Source organism: Rhinolophus hipposideros, assembly GCF_964194185.1.
Source record: "Rhinolophus hipposideros genome assembly, chromosome: 1".
Taxonomy (NCBI): Eukaryota; Metazoa; Chordata; class Mammalia; order Chiroptera; family Rhinolophidae; genus Rhinolophus; species Rhinolophus hipposideros.
This window is the reverse complement of record NC_138047.1, coordinates 60,650,154-60,667,394: the sequence shown is the minus strand read 5'-3', so window position 1 is coordinate 60,667,394 and position 17,241 is coordinate 60,650,154. Positions and strand designations below refer to the sequence as shown.

Below are 17,241 nucleotides of genomic sequence, written 5' to 3'. Positions count from 1 at the left end.
ACTCCAGATACTAGTTATCAGAAAAACTATAATACAATTGTGCTTACCATGTTTATAGACATAAAGACAAACTAAAGTTTCAGCAAGAAACTGGGAATCATAAAAAGTGTCATTTGAAAAAAGAACTACGAAAAACTGTAGAACTAAAATACTATAATCAAACTTAAAAACTCAATGGTGTTCTTGATAGCACATGCGAAGAACTGATAAACTAGAAAGCCGGTCAGAAGAACTTATCCAGAATGAAGCACTGACATGGTAAGTATAGGAGACAGGGTAAGAGACAGAGGCCACAGTAAGAGGGCCAACAGTTGACACTGGAGGAGAAAACAGAATGGGACAGAGGCAACATTTAAAGAGCTGTAGCTTAGGGGGACGGTTTATCACTTTGTGAAGGGCGTAAATATCAATTACGTTGTTTTGTACACCTGAAACTAATGTATAAAAAGAGGAAAAAAATAATAAAAGAGATATAGCTGAAAACTTCCCAGGGCAATGAAATAATCCAATCTATTGATTCAAGAAATGCAGTGAAGCTCAACGAGGATACTAAAGTAGAGCATTTACAAAAAGAGGCCACAATTCTTACAGATACTCTCTGTATCTAAGTTCCTTTGCAATGTGACTTTGTAGCTCTTCACAATGAGAGGTAGTTTATTTCCCCACCCTTCGATCTGGGCTACTTTTGACCAATAGAATGGAGAAGTGAAGTGCCTATTCTGAACCTAAACCTCAAGAGGCCTTACATGCGTCTTTATCTCTTGGCACCCTGCTGTTGTCACATGAACAAGGCAGACTAACCTATTGGATAACGAAATATGTGGCGCAGTCACCTCCACTGCCCCAGCCAACACACAAAAGCAGAACTGCCTACCTGACCTGCAGCTGACTACAGGCACATGTTCGAGCCCACGTGGAACCCAGGCCATGTGGAGCAGAGAACCATCCAGCTGAGCCCAGCCCAAACTGCCAACCAACAGCACTATGAGCTAAATAAATTATTGTTTTAACCCACTAAGTTTTACAGTAGTTTATTTCAAAACAAAAACTAATATCTATAAGTAAAAAAAAAATCCACATAGACACATCAAAATGAAGTTGCAGAACATTAAAAGACAAAATCTCAAAAACAGGTAAGGGCTAATGTAATTTTTTAGGAGAAATAATTTCCTAAAGAGGTTGATCTTTAAGCATTCTAAATATCTCAACTTCGTGGTAAGTGGGAAAGAGTGCGGGAAGACAGGCATGCTAGGCAAACAAAACAAAAAAATTACCATCTGAAATGCAATCCAGTTTCGTGAAAATAATATAAGGCCAAAAGGCAGATGTGTTTAGAGGTGAGGGCTATGAGCCAAGCGCGCTATATTCTGGCTTTGCCACTAGCTAGCTATGTGGCCTTGGAACAAGGTGTTCTACCTCTGTACTTCAGTTTTCTCATATGTAATATAAATGTTACTTTTTAAGAATCATTAAAAATGTCAGTAAAGTTGTGCTTGGCACAGAGTAAACACTGGATGTTAGGGAACTTCACTTGTGCGATGGAAACCACTAAAACTAGTATGTGTGGGAACAAGAACCAGAGAATCTGAGTTAGAAGGAGCCTGAGGTTATACGCACATCGTCTGTATCTTCTATTTTGTGTGTGTGTATGTGTGTGTGTGTGTCCTCCATTTTTTGACAGTTTTATTCCACTCTAATCCAAAGTCTACTTTTATAATGCAGAGGAGTCTCTTTTCTTTTCTGTAAAATAGCTTTTCTATTAGTCAAAAGCACTAAAAGGTCTCCCATTACTTCCCTTTCTCCAGGCTAACAGCTTCTTATAAAATGAAATGTTTAGACTCCAAAGGTCTGATAGCTTCCTCTGAGTACTCTCCATACCCCAAAACTGGAAAGAAAAGAAAAATATAAAAGGTTCTATTTCTATAGGATTAACTCAACAAAAACCTATAATCCAACCTCATACTTGCCCTCAAAGAAATCATTCTAACTGGAGAAGCAAACAAGTAAACAGACAAAACAATCAAGTGCTATGATACAGGGAAATATAGGCTGCCACTGGGTATAAGAAGAGCAACTAAGCAGGTCCTATGTGTGGGTGGTTGAGTTTATGTTAGTGGTTGTTTAGAGAAGATTTTTGGAAGAAGTAACATCTGAACTGAGTTTTGAAAAACTAAATAGGTTTTAGCTAAGTAAATAAGATAAGCTATCATAACAGCTATCTACTCAAATGTTCCCTGTTAAGGCTCTCTTTCTCTCCTTCTTGTCTAAGGCTTTTTTTGAGAAAATAAACACAATGCATATACGTTTACAAAAGCAGCCTAATTTGCAAAGCAAAAATGCTTCTCCTATGGCCAATTTCTTATATCAATTTTACACTGCTGTGTTAAATCACAGTTATGGGAAAGTATTTCTAATTGAAGTTTTGGCAAGAAAAGAAGTAGAGTTTGGTAGATTAAAAATGTGCTTTTTAGAGTAGACAAACCTGGATTCAAATATTAGTCCTGCACCTTTCTAGGTATGCATTGATTCAAACAATATTTATTGAATGACTGCTCTGTTATAGATATCTTGTTAATTGCTGGGAATACATAGTATCAATATTTTAGAAACAAATTTTCTCCCTCATTCCTTAATATGGAATGCTATGTTACTCAACTCCTAATGGAAACCCAAAACTACTGCTATATTTCATGAGAGATATTCTCAAAAGGCATGTAGCTGGCAGAACTATTTTGTTACTGAAATAAATATCCTGACACGTTCTTGCCCACATAAAACCAGATATGTACCTGCACGCAAGGCTGAAACTTTCCTCAGAAAGCACTGGCTATCAGTTATCAAGCACATTATCTCATTTAATCTTCACAGAACTCCATGGGATAGACTGCTTGGCCTCCAATGAATTATGCCTCCCTCTGACCATGCGCCTTTGCAATGTAACTTGGCTACTCCCTCCGTAAAAAGGTAAACTCCATTTCCCCTCCCCTTGAATCTGGGCTGGTCTTGTTACTTACTTTGGTACTTGAGAAGTGATGTTGTAAGACTTCCAAGGCTAGCCTTAAGAGGTCTTGGCAGTTTCCACTCTCACTTTGTTGGTCCTGTAAGGAAGCCTTAGCTAAACAACTGAATGAGAGACCATGTGGGGAGAGAGAGAGAGAGAGACCCAGGCAACAGCCATATATGTATGTGAGTCCATTTTAGCCCCACCAGCCCCAGCTGAGCTGCTAGCTAACTGCACCTGTCTGAGTGAGCCCAAACAAGACCAGCAAAACAGTCCAGTCAACCCAAAGAATCCTAAAAAATAATAGTTATTCTACACCAGTAAGTTTTTGGTTTGTTACACAGCAATAAATAACTGAAGCACCCAATAAGATTGGTACTATTGTTTATCTGCAATTAGAACTGAGGAATTAAATGCTTAAGTTTCAGAATTCTGCAAATACATAAAAACTACATCTCTTCTGATAACTAATGCACTTATTTTCTTCAAGAAAACAAAGAAAGCAAGCATGGGAAAGAAAAAAAAAGCTAGTTTTACTTTCATCCAAACCTATAAAAATTAGGTTTGCAAAAGGATTTGGTTTGCAAAAATGCAAAAAGGATTGAGCCATGAAGACATATTCAACTTATTTTCAACCTATAGAATAAGTCAATATGTAATTACGAACTGCTTAATAATGATAATAATAGTGACAATCTTGTGGCACTTTCTAAGTGTCAGGTACTGTGCTAAGTGATATAAGTGTTTATACACACATACTCATTTTGTCCTCAGACAGGAATAAGACCTCTAATTATCCCCATTTTCCTGAAGGGGAAATTGCCACAGGAAGTAAAACCTATGATACACAGCAAAATTTCCTACTGATAAAAGTAGATTCCATTTACCATCAGAGAAAAGGCAGCAAAGCCCACATAACACACAGTCAAGGTTTCAATGGCCAAGTAAGAGTAGGTGTAGCCTATATATCAAAGTGATCTCAGCTGTCAGGATGTAAATACTACCGTAGGATCAAATTGAGATGCACACTTTAAACAGAATGCATGTTCATTACAAAAGAACAGCCATGTGAAATCTACAAAGAGAAATAGACAATCTCTATCTATCTATGATGAACACGGTTGAATAACTGCTTGCAGTGCAGGCACTTGTCACAAATTTTAACTTGCTCAGAAGCCATCTACATAAATTTCGACAAAATTCCTAACCAATCCAGATTCCTACAAACATCACTACTCTCGCTATCCTGACCCATAGTATAAGGACATTCCGACCATGTGCCCTTCTTCAGAGCTGGTGGCGGAGAGAGAGCACCCAACACGCAAGAACCCACCGAAGACGGGCCGAGTGGTTCCGGACGACATGATAGCGGCCATACCTCCTCAACCCCCGAGAGCCTCAAGAAGCCATCTCCCTAAAAAAACTCTGCATCGAGGTCCCACAATATAGATTTCCCTCAATTGAAAAAAAGGGGGGGGGAAAAGAGGTCCAAAGAGGTGCCAGAATTCGGTGTGAGAGGCCAGCCAGCGATGGAGAAGGGCACCAGGGAAGGCTGAGAAGGCCGTGGGAGCAGTCGTCCCTCAGACCGCGCTTCCACAATCGTGAGACCAGTCAGGATGCTATCAAGGGCTGAACAAATTGACAGTCACCCTAGGTCTATGGTCCCAAGAGCTCCCTGCAGGAGGACTCCTCCAGCTTTCTGCTGCTCCCAACATTTGCCTCCACGAGCGACCTCAGGCCCGCCCCCCTGATCCTCAGGGCTGCTCCTAGCCACACATCCGAAAGCCTCGGTCAACCCAAGGGGAACAAGTCCGTGGCTTCCCTCCCCACCTCCCATGGCCTTGGGAAATACTCACTTGCCCGCCAGATCTTTATGAGAACCGCTCGAATTCATGAGCTGGGCCAAATCTTGTCGCACGGCTGCCGCCATCTTTCTTCCAGCTCAGCCGAAGCTGCCGGGCCTCTCACAGCCTAAAAGAAAACGAGTGTAGTCCTCCAGAGCGCAGCCAGAGGGAACCCGAGATGCCATAGAGTACCGACTGTGTGGGCCAGAGCGCCGGGTGTGTGAGCCTGCGCTACGTCCGCCCCCAGGGGTGAGTGACGCGAAGGCGCCACTCGTCAAGTCCGGAGCCCGCCCTGGCCTCTCCCGCGGGCTCCAGCTCGCACGCTCCCAGTTCGGATTGGCGGATGAACTCACTGTGTGTCACTTGTGCAACTCCAGTAAGTGCCGGGTACGCAGAACCACCGCGTCTTCATTGCGTTCCGCGCTTCCCGTCTGTGGTTTACCGTTCCTCGCGCTTTAAGGCAGCGCTTAAACTACCTGTGGTAAAGAACGAGTTGCTTTTATTGCCAATTTATCACAGCCCAGTACTTTTGTAAAATACAATATAAAATGTCCACGTTCCCCCTCTTACTCTATATCCTTTTTTTTTTTATATATATCCTTTTTATAGGTTGATCATACATCCAGTTTGCCCAGGACAGTGCCATTTTCCATCTGTTGTCCAGGAGTAATTATTAATAACACGTCCTTTCACTCTAGAAACAGTACGATCTGGATAACAAATTATACAGTCACGCTATCTTTATATGTAATTGTATTCATTACTTATCTATCCTTACAGAATACTGCAAATACAAGCAAATATATAAATAAGTTTTTATCTCTCCTTTTTTGCTTTCACAAAAGATGTCACCCCACATCATTATTCTGCTCTTGATTTTTTCACTTTTGCTGGTGACCATACTACCATATAAGTTTAGAGAGCGTCCTCATTCTGTTTTAGAGCTGGAGAATGTTACGTATAATGAGGGGATGCCATAGTTTATTTAATCCTTAGAGCTAGGCACTTAAATTGTTTTTAATCAATCAATGCTGCCATGAATAACCTTGTACACGAATCATTTTGCATGTGTACAGGTAGAATATATTCCAAGTAGAGAGTCAAAGGGTAGATATAATTTTTATAAATATTGCCAAATTGCACTTTATAGGGATGTTACCATGTTTGCCTTTCTACCAGCAATGTGTAGGAATGCAATGCTCTACAGCCTTGCCTACAAAGGATGTCCAACTTTTGAATTTTTGCCATCTTGATATGTAAAAAAAATAGCATGATCCCTCTATTGGAAAAGGGGAAGAAAAGAAGACCAGAAGGAGGAAATCTTCTAAGAAAATAATGTGAAGATTGCCCACATCAATTCAAATCTCACTCCACTGGCAAGAACTACATCAAGTGCACTTGCCTAGCAAGAATGAGACTGGAAATTTAATTTTCAGTTAGGCAGGCTTTTGCCCAGGAAAAAGGAAAGGATTGCTTTAGAAGGACAATCAGCAGTCTCTACTAGTTTGTCCCTCCGACCACCTAAATAACTGTATATCTTTCTTCTTACAGAACACTCACCCCTTAAAGAAGATAGTTCAATTTCTCATTCAGTTTCTATGTCAGATCGCTTCTCAGACTTTTGGCTAAGATCAAGTGTAGTTTCTATATCAGTTGAAAATCCAGGATGTCTCATGATGCACAGTCTTCTCCATTAATTAGAATGTGGATTTTCATGGCCTAGAAACATGTAAACTATAAAATATATTATCTGCTTCATGTCCATACATGTAACACAAAACAATAGTGGAACAGGAACAGAATAACCACTGTCAAAACTCTGAAAAAGTAAATAGGAAACAACAGCAATTATTTGTCTGTGGCAATAGTGGAATTCTGGGCAGTAAGGTGAACACCCACTACTCCGGTAGTGGAATAAGTTCCTTGGTTAAACCCTAGTTCTACTCTTTGAGAGGATCACCATTGTCCACTGTGTTCTGTGGGCTCAACCTTTGTCAGTACAGGTTAACAGGGTGTTGGAGACTATTTCTTCTTTGAGGGAATGCGTTAGGGCTTGAACAACTGGAGGCTTTTGTAGGCCAGGATTCTCAGTGTTTGGTTTTTCAAAAAAACATAATTTAATTGAATGTTCAGTAAACCCAGTTTGCTTCCAGACAGTTTCAGGTGCCAAGACCAAAACCAAAGTTGTTTCTAGACGTAGTTGTTAAACCTGCCTTATTTCCTAGCTTCCACACTCAACCCAGTCTTAACGTTTTTAATGAGGGCAGCCTTGAAATCATCTGAAACAATAGGTTTAAATGAGAAGAGAATTCTATTAATTTGATTTTTGCTTCAGCTTATCTTTATTTTTTGTTGTTTTTTATTTGTATTTGCCAAAAAGTTTTAATGGGCTATGAGAAATCTTTAAGCAATGTCTTCTCTTCTGCAAACTTCACTTGTAATACCTTGCTGAAAGCAAAAAGAAGCAGCGACACACAAATTGGCTCTTAACAGATAACTCCACTTGAGCTACAAGTTAGGGATGTTGTCTGTCTTCCTACTTAATGTATGCAACAATGTGATAATTTTTCAACATGACAAGGCCTCCCCTTTCTGGACCACTGGTTACCTCTGCCTAACCTCTAAGAGAATAGTACATATTTTTAGGTTTTGCTTATAGCAGTGAAGAAAAACAAACCCAGATGGAAGCTTATTCTAACCATCTTTTCAGTTGCTTAGCAAGAAGTTTGCTGGGCATATCTGAATTAACTGAAGGAAAGTGCACAAATCTTACTTCTTTGTACTATGCAAAATCTTGTGTCCTAGTCCCAACCTACTGAGTCAAAATTGTCATGTTAACAAAATCCCTCTAGTAATCCTTGCACATTAAAATTTGGGTAGCACTGCTCCAGCAGATGCCAACACAACTGGTATAGCAGCTCTCCTCACTAAACTCTTGTCTGATAACACCATTTCCCTGGCTAGGAAACTCCCATTTTTACATATTCAACTAGATATTCTACCCCCTCAATTTCCCCCCAAACAAGTAACGGAAGTCATCCTGGGGTCCTTTTCCTAGCTCATCTTCCATTCTAAGTCCCATGTGTCCAGGTCGTATATGCCTTGCTGGAGAAGAAAAAAAGAACATAGGCTATTGTATATATTCTGCTGTTTTCTAGGCATTAATTCTTACTCTACATTCATTCCACATGTTGTTAGTGCTGTGTAACAAATTTGTTTTAGAGTGATCTTGTGTGTTTCCTAGCCTAGACCCAGAATTAGCCATTTCTCCAAGAAGCCCTTATTCCTTTAGTTCCTCTTAGGAACTGATATTTACAGATAACAATCTGAGTGCTAGGGATTCTCATTGCTACTGTATTGGTCATTTGGGGAACTTTTCATAGAACAGAACTAGGAAATATAAACATATTTTAAGGATGAAATAACTCATGAGTTCATACTGGTACTCCAAATCTAATTTACGTGCTTTTACTTAACCTCTCCTATGTATTACAACTGTATCTCCTTGTACATCCAGAATCCTGGTTCACAGTACATAGAGGATTAGAGAATCAGTATATTCCATAATTATTCATTTCATTCATTCCATGTTATACACACAACAGCCTCAGTATAACAATACTAATACCCACCATCCCCCAATATGATTGCTGAAAAGAATTCAATATTTTCCTGCTATTCCTCTCCCCATTTCCTCTCATTTTTGTAATTCTAGTATGTCTATATTATGAGCACATATAGCCATTAAAACAATACTTTCTTCATTTCATCTTAGTTCTATAAGTAATACATATTTAATGCTCACCATCTGCTCTTATATTGATATCTCTCTAGCCATCTTGGTTGTCTGAAGCTAGTTCTTTACTAGGTTTCTCAGGAAGTGCTCATAAAGACCATATTCTTTCATGTTCCTGTATGTTCGTAACGTCTTGTGCCTTTTATGTTTGAAAATCTGTTCTGTTTGATATAATAAACGCTGATTCACTTTCTGAGAATCTTAAGTGTGGCTGGCACTCCATATTCTTGTGACATAAAACATTTTTGAAAAATATCTCATGAGAGCCTAATTTTCTTTCCCTTATAAATCACTTACTCTTTTTGCCTAATGCTCCCCAATTTTTTCTCCTCTAATATCAGGTAATTTTACTAGACTATATGCTGGTGTTGGTCATTCTCGATCAATCTTCTCAGGTACACAGTGTGCCTTTTCAATATGTAGTTTCAATTTTTTTCAATAACATTATCTTTAATTATATTTTTGTACTTCTTCTTTTTGTTTCTTCAGAAACTATTATTATCTATATGTTAGATCTTCTTTACCTAGCTTTAATATTAGTCATTTTCCTCAAAATCTTTTTCTTTTTTCACATCTTTTTTTATTTTAAAAAATGTCTTCCTTTTTAACTCTCTTAAGATACCACCTGCCATTTCTATTTACTCCTGGTTTCCTCTTAGTTTAATCTTCATTACTAAAATGTTATTTTTATTTCTAATTCTTTCCTGACTTCTGCCACATATTCTGGGTGTTTCTTTCATGTCCTGTATCATTTTCCTTTAACTAGTGTGAAAAGTGTATTAAGGCTTAAACAAAAGTATGTCATCTTTTCAATTTAACTAGTGATTACTTTCCCTTTTCTGATATTCACTATCAAACACTTTTTCTGTAATAATATGTGAGAACAGGTATTCGGCCATTTCCTCCCTTCTAGACATTTTAGTCCCCCATTGTCTCTTTATTATACCTCAATAAATGAGACTCATAGTATTTTTACTTCCCCACCCTTCACTCCTCCTTGAGACTTTTAGGACATATTTCCTTTTGCCCCTCTATCACCACATAATTCCTAGGTTTCACTAAGAAAAGTTGGTACTTTTGTTCCATTTCTCCAAGTATTTGGTTTTCCTTTGCAATGTGTCTATTTTAGCAATCCTTAATTTACTACTTATGTTATTATAATTTCTAGTGACCTTGTCATTATTTACTTACATTGCTATGTGCATTTAAAGAAATTACCCACCACAAATTTCCCTTCTCTTTATCTTCCCTGTCTTGATACTAGGTCTCTGTTCTGATTGTTTTATTGTCTGGTAGTGTTCACTCTTAAGTGATCCCTCAGAGGCTGTGCGTGGGTAACATTTGTGAATCTGCATATTCACAGATATCTTTCTATCATCCTGACAGCTGAATGAGATTTGGGCTGAGCTGCTGGCTGTCTTTTTCCCTCAGTGACCTGTAAATGGTACTCCAGTCTTCTAGCTTCTAGGATTTTAGATGAAAAGTCCAGTGCCAGTTTCTCTGTCTCTCTCTCTCTGTCTCTCTCTCTCTCTCTCCCTCCCCCCATCTTCCTCCTCCTCCTTCCTTTCTTTCTTATCTTTGAGAGACTGAATATGCAAACAGAAATGTTAAGACCATTTATAAAAATAAAGCTCTGACCCACAATCTGTAGCAATCATCCCAGGAAGCCAAACAACTGTAGCAATCAGCCCAAAATGTCAACTACTCCATAAATAACTGACAGATTCCCAAATTTTTGCCCCTACTTCTAACTTAGGACCCATCAGCGAAAGCCAAGTATGTTCCCTACCCAATCACATAGGATACCCCACTTCAATTTAGGCTGCTTGACAGCTTCCCCATGCCAACAGCCTCTAATTAGGGCATACCTGAATTTCCTTTTTACCACTACAAAGCTTTCCCACTCCTCTGCCTGCCTTTGCCTCACTGTAAAACAGGTGATGGTGGCCAACTCCCTTGCTATGAAAAGCTCTGAATAAATAGGCTTTGCTTGTTCTCGTTTGGTCACTCTTTGTGTTTATTTCCACAACTTCCTCTTCTTTCTACTTCTCCCCTTCCTTTTCCTCCCCCTTTTGCTCCCCCAGCTCCCTGTCCTCCTTGTTCTTCTTGTTTTTCTTCTTTTTATAGGTAACTTGTTCCTTCCACCTAGAAAATTTTAAGATCTCTTTACAGGGGTTTTCCTCAGATACGAAGTGTATCTTTATTCGTTGATCTTAGCTGTAACACAGTGACCCCTTTATCTGCAAATGCAAATCTGTCCTTAGTTCAGAGAAACGTTTTATTATTATTTGTTTAATCGTGACCTCTCTTTCACCTGTTCCTTTCTCTCCTTCTGAAACTCCAAATAGTCATATATCAGGTCTTTTGGATTATCTTCAAAGAGACTTGCCTTTGCCTCATAATTTCTCTCTTTACATTTTTTGCTCTGTGATTTGAGATATCTTTTCCACTATTTAGACTATTTAGCAAGATTTAATCTCCTGCAATATATCTTCAATGTTGTGTTTTTAAAATCATGATTTTCATACGTTTACTTTTGTAAAAATGTTATAGCTGCTTTATTTATAATAGCACCAAGCGAAAACAACCCAAATGTTCATCATCAGGAAAGTGGATAAACTAGGTGTGGTATATTCATTCACTAGAATATTACTTAACATTGAAAAGAAAAAAATTACAGACACATGTGTTTAAAAAAAAGTTCACCTGGGTACAAGTAGCATCCCATCTAGCAACTAGAAAGTTGCTCCAAGGAGTTTTACAAAGTGGAAGGTTTTTAAAGGCAGAAAGAGGGTGGGACAAGAAAGTTAGAAGAGTAGATTATTTCAGGCTAGGTTACCTTCCCTTAGGGGAAATTTTATCAAGCAGATTACTTGACTAGTGTTGACCAGGGAATTCCATCCAGACTGATTTGTTTAAAATTCCACTCCTGGGAGAGGCTGAAACTGCAGTATGGTTAAGTGTAAAGGCTTTGTGGGCCTTGTCAAAAGCGAGTCCATTTTGAATTTGTTATATATTTTTAACACATGGAACAACATGAATGAATCTCAAAACACTATACTGAGTGAAAGAAGCCAGACATAAAATAATTCATATAGTTTTCCACATTATCCACAGGGGATAGTACCAAACCCTAGATATACTCTTTTTTTCCCCATACATACATACCTATGATAAAGTTTAATTTATAAATTGGACACAGTAAGAGATTAACAACAATAACTAATAATAAAATAGAGCAATTATAACAATATACTGTAATAAAGGTTATGTGAATGTGATCTCTCTTCTCAAAATATTTTATTGTACTGAATTTACCTTTTCACCTTAAAGCAGCACTTTAAGCTTCTCTTTGGCATATCCGAATTACTCTTGCGCTTTGGGGCCATTGTTAAGTAAAGTAAGAGTTTCTTGAACATAAGCACTGTGGAACCGTCTCAGTCAGTCTGGTAACTCAGATGGCTACTAAGTGACTAATGGGCAGTAACGTATACAGCTGGGATAAGCTGGACAAAGGGGTGATTCATGTCCTGGACGTGATGGAGCGACAGCACGAGATTTCATTATGATACTCAGAATGGTGCACAATTTAAAATGTATGAATTGTTTATTTTTCGGAATTTTCCATTTAATATTCTTGGACTGGCCTATGGTTTGCCATAGCTTGATTGTCCTGAATTGCAAATGAGTTTATTCCTGAATAAACTCATTTGCTAGTAAAATAATTGGCTATTTTATTTTTGAGGTTGACATTATAGTTCCATCTACATGTAGTTCTAAATGTGATAAAACTAATCTATGGTGATAGAAAATCAAAAATTGTCTGGGAAGGGTGGCAGTTTACTGGGAAGTAATAGGAGGTGATAGAAACGTTCTATATGTTGGTAGGGGTGGGGGTTATATGGGTGTGTATATTTATCAAAGTTCATCAAACTACATTTAAGATCTCTGCATTTCACTAAATGTAAAACCTCAATTTAAAAAGGGAATGAAACTATGCTATTTGTTCCATAGTCTCGTATATAGATATTGAATTTAGTCTTCTTAAGTGATTTTATTTATGTATTTATATGTTATTTATGGTTTAAGTTGTCTTCTGTCTTCTCTAGCAGTTTCAAAGGCTAATGCTCATCCAGCCTCAGAGGAAGAGAAGTTTCAACACAATGGTTCTTCTTCCCCAAAGCTCCTCTGGTGTCTGGATGGCCAGAAGGTCCTCTTAAGAACAGTGCCCAGCCAGGTCTTATCCTTCCCCTTAGAGGTCCATAGATCTTCACAGGCTACACTTTCTCCTTCGAGAGTGTGTTCTGATCCTCTTCCCTTTTGATCTCTAGATTCACTGTAACCTTACGCTTCATTCATGCCATCTACTGCCCACTGTGTCTGTCTGCTGGCTCCCATATACTCATGTTTCAAGTGGGGTCACATAGTTGAATTGGAAGTGGAGAGAAAGGTGAAAGAGATGTGATAGACTGATTCATTTTTGTAAACTAACTGGCACTCAGAACTATGTGCCTTGGATTTAGTAAGTGCTCAAAAAATATTTGTTAAATTGAGTAAAGAACGTAGTTGAGTAAATAGGAGTCTTAGAAAATCCCAGCATTACTGAATGTGATGTTGTGTCCTTCTAAATCTCCCTTCTCTGGGGGTATCACTAAAACCAAGGAGTATACAAATCCAAAGATTGAGTAGGAACTAATGTCAGTAAGGTGAAGATGGTCTGAATATGCCACCAACCCTGGCAATAACCAGAAGAAGATAGTGAAACTTAGGTTGTAAAGAGAGAGCTCTGAGAAATAGAAAGACAATTAGAAAGAGGTGGATTAGGAGACTAAGTAGAAGGACTGTGCTGGGTAAAAACTGTGATGAGAATTGTGGTTCAACAACAGAGACCCTCAGATTCTCTTAATAAAATAACACCTGGAGGAGTTCCAGCTTCTGCCTCAGTATAGAGAGCTGTAAAAAGCTTTGCTCTCACCACCAGCACAATAATCTAAGTAATGTACAAAATCATAACTTTTTCTGAGCCAATCAAAGAGCTGAGATCACAGGGCAACAACTAGCCTGAAACCTAAGGAAAGACAGGTGCTTCTAAACACAAATGAGATGCAAGCACTGGGTTATCTGTGGCAGAGCTTGGGAAGGAAGATGGTGTAGCCATACAAACAGGAAAGAAAAATTCTGCTAAATTTTAAAATAAATTGCTAAAGACAGAATGTGGGCTGGCAGGGAACCCCATGGGAGGCACAATCATAAGGGGAGTTCACATCCACTCCCAGGGTCTTCTCCTGGGACCTCCACAGGGCACCAAGGACAAAGATTTGGAGCAGGGTAGCAGACAGAGACAGGCTGCTGGGTGGTAAAGGCCTAGAGGAGAGGAGTGGCTGCCAATGCGAGAAAGGCAACAAGACGCCCAGACCTTGTCCCCTAAGGAACAAACGACTTCCATTGATGGAGGAAGGCAACAAACCTGTTTTTCCCCAACGGACATGTGGAGACCCATGGCAGCTGGAGGAATAGGAAAAAGGGGAAAAACCTTGAATCCTGGGAGAGAACTGGAAATTGTCGGGCCTAGACCATTAGAGGTTATAATGCTGAGGGAAGATTAGGGTCCTGGAGACCCAAGGACACAGAGCCTGCCTAAGAATGAAGTTGGAACAGGACCCACCGCAGAGAAGCTGTTTCCTTCCCCTCATCCCCACAATCAGTCTAGCAAGCACCAAATAACAAGCATTCACTGCTGGGAAAAAAGGCAAGAGCTTAGAGTGACCCTCTCTGAGTGGCAGGAACACAGAAGGCCTAACTAAAACTGGACTTAATGACAAATGGACTCATGAACAAAGGAACTTCTGAATAATCTTTTGGAAACTAACCTAGTTTTAGAAAATATTATTCACTAGCCTATAACCAGCAGTATGCCTGGCTCACGATAGATGCCCAGTAATACATTTATTTTATCTATGGAGAGCCCTACCCAACTCATTCCTCTATACCACCACCTTTTTGTTTTTTTCTATTGATATTTCCCCCATTATTTATTTTTAAAGGTCTATTTTTTTCTGCTTGTTTATTGTCTGTTGCTTCCTCTAGAACTGTGCTGGTCCCTATTGTAGTCATCAGCCACATGTGGCTATTTAAACTTAATGACAAATAAAATGGAAAATCCCATTCCTTAGAAACACTAGCCACATTTTCATTTCTTGACAGCCACATGTGGCTGGTGGCTACTGTAGCAGATAGTATGGCCATAGAAGAGTCCCACCACTGTGGAAAGTTCCTTTGGCTAGAGCTGCTGTCTTGCTCACCACTTTATTCCCAGGGCCCAGCACAGTGCTTGGGATCTAGTAGATGACCAACAAATATTTGCTGAATAAATATTTTTAGTTCATCTGGAAAAGTCATCACATAAATGTAAAGCAAAGATCCTTTTTTGAAATATAGACGTTTTGAATATCAATGGCTCTTAGGAGCTAAAATGCTTTCTTTGAAAAAATAAAAGATTAGATTATAGGTTAGGCTGTATTGTAGCTTTGATTATTAATAGTTTTCAGTCACTGAGCACTTACCATATGCCAGGTGCTGTTCTAAATGCTTTACACATACTACCTCATTAATCTTCACAACTACGTTATGACGTATGCACTATTTCCAATTGCAATAACTGACATGCAAGAGGAAAGGAAGTTGCCCAACATCACACAGCTCTTAAGCAGCAGAGTCAGAATTTGGGCCCAGGCTGTCTGGCTCCAGAGGCCAAGCGATTAACCACAACTCTAGCTAGCTCTGTGTGATTATTTTAAATAAGAAACATTTAGGCTCTCTTTCCCAGTATTTAAAACTTTTTCTCTTACTTAATTGCACCTAGCTAAGGCACCCTGAAAAATGTTAAATAATAGCTGCTAAAGCCCTGCAGCTTTGTGGGTTCCCTGGCTTCAATGTGCATGCTTGTGCCATTTCACTCTAATGTATAATGCTACTGTTGTTTTCTGATGACGATCTTGATCCAATTAAGGAAATGGTCTTTCATTTCTAGTTCAGTAAGAATTTTTAAATTCAGAAATGGCTGTTGAATATTATATAATGCATCCCTAGAGAATATCATTTGGCTTTTCTCCTTTAATAAATTACATGAGATTTCTTAATGTTAAACCACTGTTCTTGGAATAAATTGTACTTTGTCGTGGTGTGGATTCTTTTTATTACCACATTACTGGATTTGATATCTTAATACTCAATTTTGTCTTTGTAACAAAGTCATAGTGAGAACAGAATTTCCCACTTTTTTTTTAAAGTACTGCTTACCTTGGGTTTTGGTATCAGGGTTATGCTAGCCTTGTGGAATAAAGTGGGAAGTTTTCTCCTTTGGGGGGGATTCTTTGTTTCCCTGGTCTTGGGTGCTCCATCTCACTCCCTTCCTTCCAGAGGTGCTCCACGGTACCACCAACCATTTAACCATGAGGATGTTTTGTCACACTAACTCTCAAGGTTTCTTGTAAATGGGGCTCACCTACAGATCCCCAACAAAGCCTGTGTATAATTCAGCTTTCTCACGTTCTGTGCACTGGCCGCAGACCTTCCCATTTCCAAAGCTTTGCTAATTTCATGTCACTGGCCTTGCTAAAGTCTAACCACTGAGTTTGAGGTGAGAGTTGGGGGGGTGGGGTGTTGATCATGACAGAATAAAACTAACATTTGAGGCAGAGACTGTGTAGCTACTTGACACTCCTCTCCTAATTTAACTCTCAGAATCCTGGGAAGCTTTATTTTTATTTTGTAAATGGGAAAAGAAACTTGATAAATGTTATATACTAATAAGTGGAGGTGCCAGAATTTAAAATCAGCACTGCTTGATTCCAAAATGATTGCTGCTTCCACTACCTCTCACTTCCTCCACTGTGTTCCAGGGCTAGTCTCTCACGTTGACCTGTATGTCCTCCTCTCTCCTTTGGCAATTATCGACTGTACCACACTATTTTACATTACACTCTTGTATTTTCTATTGTTTCTTCTGCGTAGTTCTTGTCTCACACGGAGCAGTTATTACCTGAATAATCTCTCAGTGCCTGTTTATATGACTCCAAATTTGGGTATCTTTTCTTATTTTATAATAAAGGATAGCGGGAAAAGTAAAAGGAAAAGGTGACTAAACACAAAGAATTTTGATTGTGTTCGTCTTGGCTGTATACTGCAAACAAGTCCCTTTCAAAATAAATTTAACTCTGCGTGTTCTCCCAGGGGCTTTTTAGTGACCCCTACAAAATTAGTGCCTAAAAAACGACAAGATTTGGCACTTGCGAATATTGGTCACCTCCGCGCTCAAGCACATCAAACAGCAGCAGGATGCTGGAAATCGCACCTGCAGCACGGACTTTCTAGCAACGAAGGGTGGAAGAGGAAGCCCTTACACCTGCAGGTGTGATCCCGCTCTTCCCCCTCCCAGCCTCAGTCGGATGGAACATTCCGCGCGAAAGCTTTGACAGAGCTCCCACTCAGAGTCACGTGGAGCTGGAGCGTACTTGCGGCACCTTGCGGAATGACGCGAGCTCGGGTTGCTAAGGGGCGGGCCAGGCGCCGCGGAAGGGGCGGGGCGGAGGAAGCCGGCC

General features: G+C 39.4%; 1 protein-coding gene across 3 annotated transcripts in view; it reads right to left on the bottom strand.

The window, feature by feature from the left end:
* The window catches only part of COPS4 (COP9 signalosome subunit 4), a 35,773-nt gene extending 30,567 nt beyond the window's left edge, over positions 1-5,206 (bottom strand). The window contains exons 1-2 of one of the 3 annotated variants that reach the window (XM_081060773.1): positions 4,858-4,967; positions 3,015-3,098 (exon numbers count right to left, since the gene is read on the bottom strand). Coding sequence is in view for 2 of the 3 variants with exons in the window: in XM_081060772.1 (XP_080916898.1) it covers positions 4,858-4,931 (74 nt within the window). In the remaining variant the exon portion in view is untranslated. Of the gene's footprint in view, positions 1-3,014; positions 3,099-4,857 lie in introns of all 3 variants that reach the window. The other 2 variants (XM_081060772.1, XM_081060774.1) reach the window with 2 other exon arrangements.
* Positions 5,207-17,241: the final 12,035 nt, after the last annotated feature.